General features: G+C 40.5%; 1 protein-coding gene across 4 annotated transcripts in view; it reads right to left on the bottom strand.

The window, feature by feature from the left end:
- The window catches only part of ZFYVE9 (zinc finger FYVE-type containing 9), a 68,640-nt gene that overhangs the window by 37,595 nt on the left and 16,226 nt on the right, over window positions 1-14,819 (bottom strand). For 2 of the 4 annotated variants that reach the window (XM_020788115.3, XM_072997621.2), the window contains exons 2-3: window positions 8,424-8,528; window positions 1,489-1,593 (exon numbers count right to left, since the gene is read on the bottom strand). In XM_020788115.3, coding sequence (XP_020643774.2) covers window positions 1,489-1,558 — 70 coding nt within the window. In that variant the 5' untranslated portion in view covers window positions 1,559-1,593; window positions 8,424-8,528. The other 2 variants (XM_078392885.1, XM_072997622.2) reach the window with 2 other exon arrangements.

Raw genomic sequence — 14,819 nt, 5'->3', positions numbered from 1 at the left:
CCACAAACTATAACCACATATTCCTTGCATCATGCATTTTGGTCCCTGGTTAAGATCTAACAGTGTAAATAGGCCTCTGAAGTCTGGAACAAAAATACTTGTTCAAAATAAACGTCTTTTTGACATAAACAATTTTAAAATCTTGACTAAAGTTTAGACACTCTGTGTGTGCACACACGGATGCACGCACGCACGCACATACACGCGCGCGCACACACACAAGCCAAAGTATATCTGACAGCATTGAAGTTATGCAATGCAATTTTGAGACGGTACATCTTCAGCAAGCTGAAGAGAATGTCAGTTAAGGATCGGAAGACATAGATTCAACATTCTTTTTAATCATGAAGCATGTTTGTGGCCTTGGGCAAATCATCATCTCTCACAACTTAATCAAACCTCAAACAGCTGTGATAAGCATAAAAATTATTGATTTATGTGCTGCGTTCCCAGAAAAAGACACAAGATAGTATACAAGAGACAAAATAATAAAATAGAAAAACCAACACAAATAATGAAAACCTTTAGAATAATAAAAGAGATTACAATATGACATTGTAAATGAGATTAATATAATTGCAAGGCACTCGACTAAACAACAACACTGAAGAAGCAAGTTATTTTATCTGTAATTCTCTCCATGTAAATCACTGCAACAGTACGGTGATTCTTATATATCTACTCTAGCTTGGGCATACTGCAGAAATATTGCAATAAATTGCTTTTTACATTTGATACAATGTCACATTTCTGAGACAAAGAACGAGAAAAAATGAAACTTCATCTATGAAGATCTTTTAAAATTGTGCCAGTTGTGTATATTTTCCAACTCCACTGAGATTTCCAATGTATTGTAGAATATACCATATGTTCAAAAGAGCATATATGCTTCAGAGTCCTGATGGCCGAGAAACTACTACGGCCTGTAGAACAAAATTGTGCTAATGGTAGTTTTTCTCCCAAACAAACAAAGCAGGGGGAGGTGGGGTGCCTGAAGAACACTGTGGGCAAGAGAAGGCTTAACTCCATCTTCCTGCATGCTGCAGTCTCAATCCTGTTTCCTTTCTTGTTCAGTATTTTTTTAAAAAAAGACACATATAACCATCGCAATTACATTATAAGTCTAATTTGGTCCTCAGCCCTCCATCTTTAAAAGCATGTCAAACGTTGTACAAAACATCCCCCCTACCCACCTTTATGAATAGGAAGCTAATGTGGAGCTAGGCCTATGCTAGGCCATGATGCCTTTCCAGCTAATGTATCAATGCAATTCTAACAATATTCTACATTCAGTTTATGTGATCCCTGAAATTAAAAAAAAACTGTTTTAATTGTTCCTACCTAATAAAAATATGTAAAATTCTCCAGCATCCTTTTCCAATTAAAAAATCCACCTAGAGGTCTGCTGTAGCGGGAAAACTGAAACAGAATAAGGGTCACAGACGCAGAGATTAGTTCAAACCTCTAATTCTGACAAATGTTACTCACCTTCATTTTGTTCAAATTCATCTAAAACCTTATCAAGGTTATAAGCCTCTGCCTGGAAGTAGTTCTCCATTTGTCAGGAAACACTTCCTAGCTTCTTTTCTGAACCTGCCAAGTAAACAACCAAATATGAACTTACAGCAAGATTGCAAGAGCCTCACACAGTATTTAAAGAATTTACAAATCCTCAGATTAAGCCAGTTTGACAGTGGATCAAAGCCATTTGCATTGTGAAGTAAATTGCACTAAAGTAGGCCATTAATCAGTGGGGATTTGGTAAGTCCGCTCCTCCATAAATTCCATTAATTTAAATGGACCTACTGTAGTTGCAACTTACTATGCTAAAAAAAGTCATAGCTAGACCAGCCCCATTTCAACCAAAGGAATTTATGGAGGAGCTGACTTATCACAATTCCACTGGTTCAATGGGCCTACTCTAGTGCAACTTACTTTACAATGCAACAGGATTTCAACTATTTCCTGTAAAAAAAGAGAACATTTTCCAGCATATCAAAATAATGAAAAACAACTTAATAAATGGTTTGAAATGATTTAGCTACTTTTTATGACAATTTAAATCAGAAGTAAACATGAGGGCTTCGTATTCATATATTACCACCCACACTCAGAACCCACCAGACCACTTACTGCATGGCATGCAGCACACGTGGTTGGCATCATCTCCTTTGCCCCAATCATGGCAGTAGCCTGGCTGCCGCAGCCCCGCCTTCCTACTCACCTGGCCACTCCAGCAAGGGGGCAAGAGGATGAGTCTCCCTGCTCAGCCACAGTGTGACTGGGCAAGCAGGGAGGCAGGGCTGCGGCAGCTGGGCTACTGCCGCAACTGGAGAAAAGGGGATTAAGCCAACCACGCACACCACATGCTGCACAGTAGGCAGTCTGGCAGGTCCTGGGAGTGAGTGATGATCAAGCCGGCCACCTGTGCCAGCAGGCTTTGTATTTGTATATAAATATGAAGCCCCCATGACTAATCAGAAGGATTGCAGAATGGATTGTAGTAATGAACTGCTAGGGGATGTCTTTGCAGAAAGTAATGTTTTTTGACAAGATTCAAATATGAAATGATAAAGGATATTAAGGACAGTAAATTAAATATGATTGCTATCTATATTTGAATACTTTTGGTAAGAACATCATACTATAACTCGTAGGACAACTGGAAATACTCTAACTCCATTCAAAGGAAAGTATTAAAACACAAAATAAGGATAAATTAATAAATATAGTGTGGACTCACAACGGAAATCATTAATAGCTTAGAAACAAAATATATACTATTAACTAACTAGTGAGACTTAATCTTGGTTAATTAAGATTCCTGATGAATTAAGTTGTTTCGCAGTTCCCTAAAAGCTATTAAAATCTGACATTAGATAAGGTACAACTGGAATTATCTTAAAGTATAATTCATTATCAGATATAATCATTTCACAACAAATCTTGCAAATCTGAACCATGCTTTCATTGGGACTTTTACTCAAATAGCTGGATGGTTCCTACTGTACTCAGAAGACACTCCCACAATTAAGAATTTGAAAGGAAACAAAACATTTCATTTTAAAAACTGGAGACAATGGGCTCTATCAGCAATTTTTAAAAGTGTATTTTAACCCTAACTTGGTAACATTAATAAGTTAACAGAGAAAATAATATTAACACTTTGCACAAAAAGTGGCAGTAGCTTAAATGTAATGTGGGTACAGCGGCTTTCCTAAGATCAAGTCCTTTCTAGTAATTACATGAGACTGGGATAAGTGGCAGTAATGTTTGGCTATTAAAGACTTATCTGCTTGTTCCAAGGCACCCAAAGCCTCTCCTAGCTTAAAAGGGAGCCTTAGGAAGTCTGAAGGGAGGGAGCATAGGAAGCTTTCAGTTAGATTAAATTAAATATTATTATCAAAAACTGATAATGTCATCCTGATTATGCAGTATAGTTATACCGATAGGACTTCAGCTAATGAATCTGCCTAATTTCACATCTCAAACTGCAAGAAAGTAACCTAAAGCAGTGCAAGGAACAAGCCAAATTTGGCTCTTAATGTTTATTTCACGTAGGTATTCAAGACATTAATATATGTATTCATTTTTTCTAGTGACTCATAGAAGATGGCAGACATTTTTAACTGTCCACTGCCCATTTGCAGCATCAATTGCTTGCAAACAGCTACACTTATAGTGCAATTCTATGCTTCTTTATACACAGGTACCATAATTTTCGATGAGGTTTGCTTCCTATGTATTTAAGATGGCACCTTTGTTTAATCAAGGAATCTTCTTTCCTCTGTTTTCTTTTAATATGTAGTCCTCAAAGTGAACCTTCTTAATGTATTCTTCACTACAAATGGAAGCCACCATTGTTAATCAGTAGAGCCAGCTGCCTCTTATAGAATTCAACTCATATTTCTCATAATCCTGCCTCTCTAACAGACAATGTAAAAATCCTTTAAGGACAAACAAACAAACAAATACATGAAAAGAAGAAAAGAAAAGAAAAAAAGCCCAAAATGCTATTGTAGTAAACTAATAAGGATGATTTACATTTTGGTTTGTACTAAAAGTCCACAAACTACAGATCTAAATGATATAATAAAGCTTCCTGGCATACATAACAATGACTGAAATAATGATCACATTCTTTAATCTGGGTTTTCCTCCGTATTTAAAGTTCTAGTGGATAACACTGCAAGTTTTTACAATGCAACTCCAGGCCACTGATTATGTAATTTCTGAACACTTTACCTGCAGCTGGAAAAGAAAAAAAAGATATGATAGAACAGAACATCTACCATACTAAAAATTATAGAGCTGGAGTCATGGAAACTCCACTAGGGCCAGAGTCCTATTACTTATGTAAACTGAGGTAAGTCAAACAGCGTAAACCTTTGCAATAAATTGCTGCTAGTTATAAAATCAACACTTGTATTTCTCACTGCGTAGCAACCTTGTAACTTAGTGTATGATGAGAAACAATAAGCAGCAATTGCATACCTAGTGGCAATTTCCCATTGAAATTTGTATCATTTGACTTAGAGTGGTGTACAGAAGTAATTGCATTCAAGCTAGTATTACCCATCCTGTCCTTTTTGAGCTAAGTACAGAGCAATGCTATTTAAGGTCCTGTACTGCCATTGCTATATAGAATACACATAGATGTGGTAAATTGAAAAGCACAGATAAGAGTTCTACAAGTCATCTTATTCTACCCTAAATTACGATATTAATTCACCTAATCTGCTCCTAGTGCACATTACTGTACTGTAGTATAAACAGAAAAGGAGGATATCAACTTTATGGGACTCCTGTACATCATGCAGAACACTTAGAAGGGAGAAAGAAGGATGAAGGAGGAAGTTGGATCATAATTTAAATTTCTACTAAATTGAATTCAGTTAGCGGGCCAAACTTCAAGAATACTGGAGGTTTAACTCAGTGGTTCTTAACCTTTGTTACTCGGATGCTTTTGAACTGCAACTCCCAGAAACCCCAGTCAGGACAGCTGTTGGTGAAGGCTTCTGGGAGTTGCAGTCCAAAACTCCTGAGTAACCCAAGGTTAAGAACCAGTGGTTTAACTAACCTTTATGTTAGCAGGCAAGCTCTCTAAGCCAGCTGCTGAAATTTCTTTACTGTAAAATTTCCTTACTAGTTATTAAACCGAGTCCTTAATACACTTCCATTACCTTGGTTTTTCTAATTATCTTTTACTGGAACAGATTGCACATAGTAAAATAAATGTATGTGAACGTATCAATTAAAAGATTTGTAGGAGAGAATGTTGAGTGATGTAGCGAATGCAGAATGTAAAAAAATAATCCAGGTGGTTTCACAAAGGATTTTCAAATGCAAATGGCCTTAGATTTAAATTCTCAATCTTCTAGGGAAAAAACACCACTCTTGACAGTAAACTTACAAATGAAGAAGATACAGTGGTGCCTCGCACAGCAAGGTTAATCCGTTCCGGATTAACCCTCGCTGTGTGAAAGCATCGTTGAACGGGGCAGGAAAAGCCATTGGAACGCATTAAACATGGTTTAATGTGTTCCAATTGGGCCGTTCAGCGATGCTTCCCTATGGCCGGCAGCCATTTTCGCGCCCTCCCCTCACTTAACGAGGGCGCGAAAACGCTGCGCGCGGCCATTTTGGGGCTTCCGGCGGCCATTTTGTAGCCGCGGAACAGCTGATCGGCGGGTCGCAAAGCGAAGGCCGGTAAGCGAACCGCTTACTGACCTTCACTCTGCAATTTTCACCCATTGGGGCCGTCGCTCTGCGATCGCATTAGCGATCGAAAAAACATCCCCGTAGAGCGAATTCATCGCTCTACGGGCCGCTCGTGTGCGAGGCACCACTGTACATACTTTTTCTTATATGAAAGTAAAATAATTCTTAATGGAAAACTTAATAATTGATCCTAAAGTGAAAAACAAATTTGCTGTAATCCACTTTAAAAAAAGCACCTTATTATACAGTGGTGCCTCGCTTAACGAGCGCACCGTATAACGACGAATTCGCATAGCGATCCGTTTTTTGGATTGCTAATGCAAAGGCAAACTGATGGTTCCAATGGGCGAAAATCACTTAGAGACGATCGGTAAGCATTTCACTTACCGATTTTCGCTTAGCGATTTTTTTCAATCAGCTGTCTGGCGGTTCCAAAATGGCCGCCGGACACCGGAAATGGCCGCGCGCAGCGTTTTCGCGCCCTGCCCTCGCTTACCGAGAGCACAAAAATGGCGGCCGGATGGGGGAAACATCGCAGAACTGTGAGTTTTGTGCCCATTTGGAACGCATTAAACGAAGTTTAATGCGTTCCAATGGGCTTTTCCATTCCGTATAGCGATGTTTCCCCATAGCGAAGGTTAATCCAGAACGGATTAACCTCACTATGTGGGGCACCACTGTACTTTGATCTCACTTTCACTTCCAAACAGTTTTAATGACTGACAAAAAGATTATGGGAAACACTATACCTTCTCAAATTAGCAATCTGTGAGATCCAATACAGTGGTGCCTCGCTTAGCGATCGTTCCGTTGAGCGATGAAATCGCTTAGCGATGGACTTCTGGCCATCGCTGGAGCGATCGCTTAGTGATGGCCCCTATGGCTAAAATTCGCTTTGCCATGATCGTGGGGAAATGATCATGACAAAGCGAACTTTTTTAAACAGCTGATCGGCGGTTCCAAAATGGCCGTCGTCTCTCCACAAAGTTAACCATCTTACTGTCTCCCCAGAGACTGAGGCCGTAAAGACGAAAGCGAGCAGGACCCACACGTTCCACATTATTCCCTGCTGGCAGCTCTTTTGCAGGCGGGCGCGCACAACCAAAAGACATGACAGCGAGCGAGAGACACCACCAGGATTTGAAGGGGGGGAACCAAAGCACGAGAGAGGGCTTCCCACCGGCAGAGGACCCTTCGACAATCGCCCACCCCGGGCCGAAAGCGATGGGCTCGCAGGCTCCCCCTTGCCCTTTTTCTCCACTCCTCCGGGCTCTCCCAGGCACCGGCGCCGCAGCTCCTCGTTCTTCACTCGTTGGCACGCCTCGGGCAGAGTTGGCTGCTGCCGCTGCCACCACCTCGAGGGAGCAAAGGGGGAAGGGGGTGGCGGGTGGCGGGGGTTGCCCCCAGTCGCCCTCCACGCGTCGTTGTGCCTGCCCGTCCGGCTTGGCTTCCCTGCGCCTTGTGCCCTTGCCTGGCTGGGCTCCGAAACCCATCCCTCTGCGGCTCAGGAGCTGGCTCGTCCCCTCACGCAAGCCCACCGCCGCTGCCAAAGAAAAGTTTCGGCAGGCGAGAGGAAGGCACGGACTTTTCCATGAGAAAAAGAGGGCAGGAGGCACAGAAGAGCAGGAGGGAGAAAGGACTGCCACCAGAAATTGGACGGGGAAAAAAAAAAGTCACCCAAACGCCTCGCTACACAGCCTCTCCCGGGCTGTCCCACACTCGGCGGCTCGCTTCACCTCCGCTTTCCTTCGGTGTCGTGCTCGTCCAGCCAGTGGGAAGCTGGGAGGGAAGGAGGGAGAGGGGGGCTTGCCATGGCAGCCCAGGCCCTGCGCTTGGCCTCTTGCAAAGCCAAACTAATCCCTTCCCCGCTGCTGCCACCACCACTCACGTTTCTCGCCTGCCCCCGCCCGCCTTCTCTTTTCCCTGCCTATGCTTCCGGGAGAGATGCAACTCCTTACAGTTTTCCTCCCGGAGGGTTTTTTGCTTTTGTTTTGAGGACATGCTGGCTAGGAGGGATGCACGACGACGACGTTTTGCCTCGCTTTAGAGGCACCCAAAATGGCCACCGCTATGGAGGAACTTCACATAAGGTCAGTTTTTAAGCCCATAGGAACATATTAAATGTGTTTTAATACGTTCCTATGGGCTTTTTAACATCACTTAGCGATTAAATCACTTAGCGATGTTTTTCCTGGAACGGATTAACGTCGCTAAGTGAGGCACCACTGTACTTCTCAAGAATTTTTTACAATATTCAACAGCACTAGGCCAAGTAAAACTAAGCTCCTTTCCTACACAGAGAACTAATCTTGCCAATTTGCTTTTGAGGAAAAGAAGAGCCAAATCTTGCTACAGATTTAGCAATTCCTTGGGATAGTTCTGCATAGCAGCTATGATCTGCTCACTCATCCACACAAAGCAAACACAGTTTTTTTAAAAAGCACTGCACAGTACAAAAGAAAAAAATGTCCATCTTTGGTAAAGATGCAATCCTATACATTTACAGTGCCTGGAATCATCTTCATGGAACTCCATGAGGCTTACACTTGAGTAGGCCTGTTGCACAGTAAGGAACACTCTCAAGGGTAAATCTTTAGGTTTATGAAAAAATATATCTAAAAACTACTCTCTGAATTAATAAATCTAAACTGCTCTCTTAATTTAAATTTCCAGGTATATTGTATCATTTTCCAATATCTTACCTTTTTCTCCTATACATGCATTAAGAAATGAGTGAGCCAATGGTTATCCATAATATACACTGCACAGCCAGCCAGATGAGTTGAATCGGCATGCTCTGCTTGATCCTAAAAATAAAGCAAACACTGCACATTAGATTTTCTAGCACTATAATATGACTTGCAGTTTCAATAGTTTTGCTATCTAAGCAAAATTAACATTTTGCTTTTCTTAAAGCTGTTGGAAAAAACCTTGATATTGTCTTCCATTCTTCCCTGACAGTTTCAAAACTGAGATGGTGAGTATGAGTTGTAAAAATCTTTCAGGGTGCACACGTTTTATGAGCTCCTCTGTTACAGAAGGGAGGAACAGTAGTCCCCCCTATTGTGACATACCTCAAAAGACCACACCAACTGGACTCAGCAGGGCCTCCCAGCATGTAGGTATATCCGTTAGTTTCCTTTGCTGTATAATATGAGGTTGCATCCATGCTGACCATGTAAATCAAAACTGCTATATCAACAGTGGTTCTCCATCCATCACAACACAGAGCATGGAAGCTCAGCAGGGCTCTGCTTGGTCCAAAACCTCTAATTAGCCTAAATAACACTCCCAACTCATTCAGGTTTCTACTGCAGTAGAAAGGTATCCAAAAGTTTAACTGCAAAATCTCTCTTTCAGTCTAGCCATATAAAATCTAGAGGGCATTAGATAATAGGGAATCATAAAGGAATGTACCGAACATAAAGCATAGATTCATCCCAGTTTACTACTGCTATCTTGAATTGTATTCAGTCCTTTTGTAAGTCTTTATGTAATATGCCTTCAGCAATTTCATCAAAGGCAGAAAGTATCTATCCTTGGAGACTATGAAGTTATCACACAAGCCACCATAAAGAAAAAACAACATACAAAGAAGCAATGAAGAAAAAGATGCTATTTTCTGACTAGAGTTACTGGTGACACCTGCTCTTATCTACACTAGAAACTGTACTCATTCATTTCCAAGTCTGTACAGGCTCCCATTTCTCCTGGAAAACATGATTTAAATGTACTGTTGAGATTCATGTCTCCTTGGGTGGTTTGAAATTAATACACCTGCACCAAGGAAAGAAAAAAATTCTGAGGCAAGAAAGCTTTGTTTCAAGTACAAGCATAAGAAAAATATGAAGGTGGTGCATATTTCAAATATGTTCCTAGAGGCCCTTCAGTTTCAAACATTTAAAAAATTATTCACTAAAGATACATGATGACAGTTTTTTCCTAGTTAGGTAAATATATTTTCTTCTTCTCTAACATGAAGTTCAAAATGAAAATGTTGTTCACATAATTAACCAAGCATGTTTTCCTTGGCCACTTGTATTCTGGAGAAAAGCACCTGCACAGATCCAATCTACAGTATGCTTCTAATCCAGAGAAAGGCCATATACCAGGTTTCTACAACACTTACTTCCTCTGTGACTACTACTTGTCCCTGATGATAAAAAACTGACAGAGAATGAGCAATTTTTTTCACTAGAATACAGTTCAGAGGCCTAATCCAGATCAGAAGATCATTCCAGACTGAGCTGTGTGTCTGCTTTTCCCAAAATAAAAATGGCACAGTTAAGCATACTTGTTTAATCATTTGCAGTTTGGCCCTCAATCAGGCTAGAACAGTGATGGCGAACCTATGGCACGTGTGCTGCCTGTTGCACACGGAGACATCTCCCTTGGCAAGCAAGCAGAGCACTACCCCACCGCTACCCCACCCCACCGCCAAATCTCAAACCATCGTCAGCCACCTCTTCTTGCTAATTTCCTTGGTTCCGGCACTCCTTCTTTAAGAGATCGGAGATAAGCCTGCTTGATTGGTTACAGCTGGCCCCCAGGAGTCAAATGACTGCTTCTGGCCCGCCCGAAGGTGACTTTGCAAGCAGGAGGGAAAGGCTCCAGTTTAAGGAGGGAAGGAACGTGCAACTTCATCAAGGATGTTTAAATTTATGTATAAAATGGAGGGAGCATGTGCGTGTGTGTGTACACTTTTATCTGGTATAAATGTTACCCTGAGTTTGTTTCATCAAAGCAGAGTGTATCTTTGGGAACTTGTTTTTTTTTCTTGTCAAAGGGTTCTCTGTTAATGCTGTGGAATTAAAAGTTTAGGAAAAATTGTGTGTGTGTGTCTGTGTGTGTGTGTGTGTGTGTGTGTGTGTGTGTGTGTGTCTCAAAACTAAAAAGTGGCTAAAAACCTAGGAAAAAATTTGTGTGTCTGTGTGTCTCATAAAAAAAAGAAATGATTCAAGGAAGGAAAGATCCAGTTGAGGGAAGGAACGCGCAACTTCATCAAGCTTGTTTAAATGTATATACAAAATGGAGACTGTGTGTGTATGTGGGGGGAGTGTGTGTATGAGAGAGAGACTCAAAACTGTTAATCTCAACTGCATTTAGCTCTGCAGTTTGCTGAGAAGAGCAGAAATCTGAAGTGTGTAGCAACTGCATTTCTCTATTTCTCATCCCCAAAGCAGGCAAGAGTATCACAGTTTATTCCCAAAATCTGAATCCTAGTCTTTCTGCTCCTGGTCCTACTTCTTCTTATGAGATGGCCAAAGTATTGGAGCCTCAGTTTCTGGATCTGTCCTTCCAATGAGCACTCAGGGTTGATTTCCTTCAAAATGGATAGGTTTGTTCTCCTTGCAGTCCAGGGGACTCTCAAGAGTCTTCTGCAGCACCACAATTCAAAAGCATCAATTCTTCGGTGGCCAGCCGCCTTTATGGGCCAGCTCTCGCTTCCCTACAACACTACTGGAAAAACCATAGCTTTGACTATGCGGACCTTTGCTGGCAAGGTGATGTCTCTGTTTTTTAAGATACTGTCTAGATTTGTCATCACTTTCCTCCCAAGAAGCAGGCGTCTTTTAATTTTGTGGCTGCTGTCACCATCTGCAGTGATCACGGAGACCAAGAAAGTAAAATATGTCACTGCCTCCATAGCTTCCCCTTCTATGTGCCAGGAGGTGATGGGACGAGTGGCTATGATCTTGTTTTTTGTTTGTTTTATGTTGAGCTTCAGACCATTTTTTGCGCTCTCTTCCTTGTTGTTAGCCATGCTTTCTAAGGCCCACTTGACTTCACTCTCCAGGATGTCTGGCTCAAGGTCAGCAGCCACACTATCTGGGTTGTCTGGGTGCTGCATGTGTTGCTCTCAAACTAACAGCATAAGGGCCAAGATTTGATAAATTATCAGCATGCGTACAACATCAAAAAATCATGTTGTGCAAAAACATGCCAAGTTGAGTATCCCTTATCAAAAATACATGCATATAATTATTTTAAAAGTTTGTATAAATTACCTGGCTTGTATTACTTTAATATTTGTTTCCATTTACTAGAGTTAATGGTTATTTTTCAATAAAAAAGTGTTTGTATCATTGAAAGTTTTGTTATGTTTTGAAAACAAAAGGTGATGATTAATTCAGACAACTGGATGAGTTGTTTTTTCTAAACTAAAACATGAGCATTCAGATTTAATTGCAGTGTTGGCACTTTGAAAGAAATAACTTGGTTTTGTGTCACTGTTTGGGCACTCGGGCTCAAAAAGGTTAGCCATCACTGGGCTAGAAGATCTGGATGACTGCCACACATTCTCAAGTGTATAGATAAAGGAAGTTGAGCAAGATGCTCTGAAACACACAAATGGAACTAATAATTTGATCTTCCCTAACAGGAGCCAACAGGGATTTCAGATCAACGGGAGGGAGAGTGCAAAGTGGCCCACTTTGACTTTCTTCTTCTTTAACCTCTACATCTCAAAAAACTTTCTATTCTAATGATCAACGATGTTAGACGACATTGTTAAATATCAAATTAACAATAAAAATAAATGCTAATTAGAGGAAAGAAAATGAGATAGGAATACCCATTTCTCCCCCTTTCGCTGGTAGCACAGAGTAGCCTAGGAAAATAGAGATGAAAAACGTATGGTTCTTCATATACTGCCGGACCTGAATTTCCATCAACTCCAGCCACCTTTGCTAATGGTGCAGTGATGGGAGTTGCAGCTCATCAACAGCTGATGGGTAGACAGCATCTCATCCTTAATTTAGAAGAATGGGGCAAACATTTTCAAATAGTAATTGCTGTTTTAATGACCAAGCTTCTCATAAAAATGCAAGTTGCACTGAAGTAGGCAGAAAGGAATTTACTAAACAGATAGCACATTTGAAGGTTTAAATCCTATGCATGCAGATTGTGAAGTTCCACTTCAAAGAATAATATTCATGTGCCATCAAGTCAATTCCAACTTATGATGACCCTTTTCAGGATTTCCAATTAAAGAATACTCAAAGGCAGTTTACCATTCCCTTCTTCTGCAGGGAGCGGGTGGGGGTGCCCTGGAACTGTGTAGCTTGCCAAAGATAACAGGCTGGCTGTACTTGCAGGAGACACAGTGGGGAATCAAACTCCCAACCTCTGCCTCTGCAGCCAGAGACCTAAACCACCTCTCGCTAGTGTCCAAAGCACAGAATTGCAGAATTTACAGTGGTGCCTCGCTTAACGATTGCCTCGTTTAGCGATGAATTCGCATAATGATGTGTTTTTTTAGAAAATAATATGCATCGCATAACGATGTTTCCTATGGGCGATTTTCACTTAGCGAAGTTTGGGACCATGCTTCGCATAACGAATGCGATTTTAGGACCCCTGCTTCACTTAACGATGTTTTTTTTTTCAATTAAAAAAGTGTCTAAGAAGGGTCAAAAACGGTTCTAAATGCTTGGATTCGTTAGAGGACCCCTTAAGTCATGTGCAAACCTGATTTGGCTTTGATCTGACTTTTCGTTAATTTTTTGTGAATTTTTTTTTTGGCCCATAGGAACCAATGGACCTGTCAAAATCTGACAGCTCCATGCTTTCCTATGGGGGAGAAAACAATTTACAAAACATTAACGAAAGTTCAGATCAAAGCCAAATCAGGTTTGCACACAACTTAGGGGGTCCTCTAACGACCCCAAGAATTTAGAACAGTTGCTGAGTCTTCATTAATTTTTTGTGAATTTTTTCTTCCCCCATAGGAAATAATGGAGCTGTCAGATTTTGACAGCTGTCAAAAGTTGGGGGGAAAAAATTCACCATAAATTAATGAAAAGTCAGATCAAAGCCAAATTAACTTTTGCATCCGTTTTAGAGGGTGCAGAAGCTAATCCAAGCATTTAAAACCATTTTTGACCCTTGTATGACACATTTAAAATTGCAAAAATTGACTTCGCAAAGCCATTAAAATGTATTGAGTCAGCTTCAATACATTCCAATGGAGGATACATTGTTTCGCTTAGCGATGTTTCCTATGGGTTTTTTCGCTTAACGATGGCAATCCGTTCCAATTGGAACGGATTAACCGGTTTCCAATGCATTCCTATGGGAAATGGTGTTTCGCATAGCGATGGTTTCACATAGCGATGTTTTTTTTGAACCAATTAACATCGCTATGCGAGGCACCACTGTATTTACAGAACAGCTAGAACTGGAAGTTAGAAATAGAAATGGCATGCAGAAGATTTCCCTACTTCCTTTAAATTTTTATTCTATTAAAAAAACCTCTGAACTCATTTAGAGAGTTTTGAAATAAAGTTCTTAATTGTCAAAAATTCATTCAGATCATGAATCCTGCATAAGAAACAAACAGCATACATCCTTAATGAACCAAGCTGAAAATAGACTTAGTAATGGAGTTTAGAACACAGTATTTGAGAAGAAAATTCTAAACCCTATCACATACCACATAAAATGTATTCACTTTTAAAGCAACACAAGCCGCCTCCCTCTTAGAAGACTTGACATTCTTTCTTTTGCTTCTGTTATAACACTTACTGGACAAAGAATTAAAATAGGCTTCCTACTAGCTGAAATTCACACATCTCCTACACTCTCGTTTTGGCACCACAAATGCACGTGTTGTGTAATATTGTCGCTTTCAATTAAAAAGTGTAAGCATAGGCAAGGAGAGAGTCTTGGGGGGGAGTAAAAATAATGGAAGGAGTAAACAGATGAACGTGGTTTTTAAAAGCCATTTCATGTATTCTTTAACATATGAAAATTATGAATCAATAATACATAACTTGATTCTGCCTGAATAACCTAAAGCCTATTTTGAAAATGAAGATAACATCATGGCAGCATTATACTTAACTATCGGCTAAGCTGGGTGCCAGGACAGCCAGATAAAAAGGCAAGTCAGAATTTGTTGACAGCAACATTGTAGACTTGAGATGCCAGAGGATAAACAGAAAGAATGACTGATATCCATTATCATGATCAAGATACGTGAAAATTCAACACCAATTCACAAAAAATGCTGAGACAAAAGTACTTTACCACAAAGAACATAATATTTTCTATGGCAGGTGTTTAAATAAATCTGCTGTCTCTACCTTCCCCTTCCA

Source organism: Pogona vitticeps, chromosome 4 (assembly GCF_051106095.1).
Source record: "Pogona vitticeps strain Pit_001003342236 chromosome 4, PviZW2.1, whole genome shotgun sequence".
Taxonomy (NCBI): Eukaryota; Metazoa; Chordata; class Lepidosauria; order Squamata; family Agamidae; genus Pogona; species Pogona vitticeps.
This window is presented reverse-complemented; position numbering and strand designations above follow the sequence as displayed.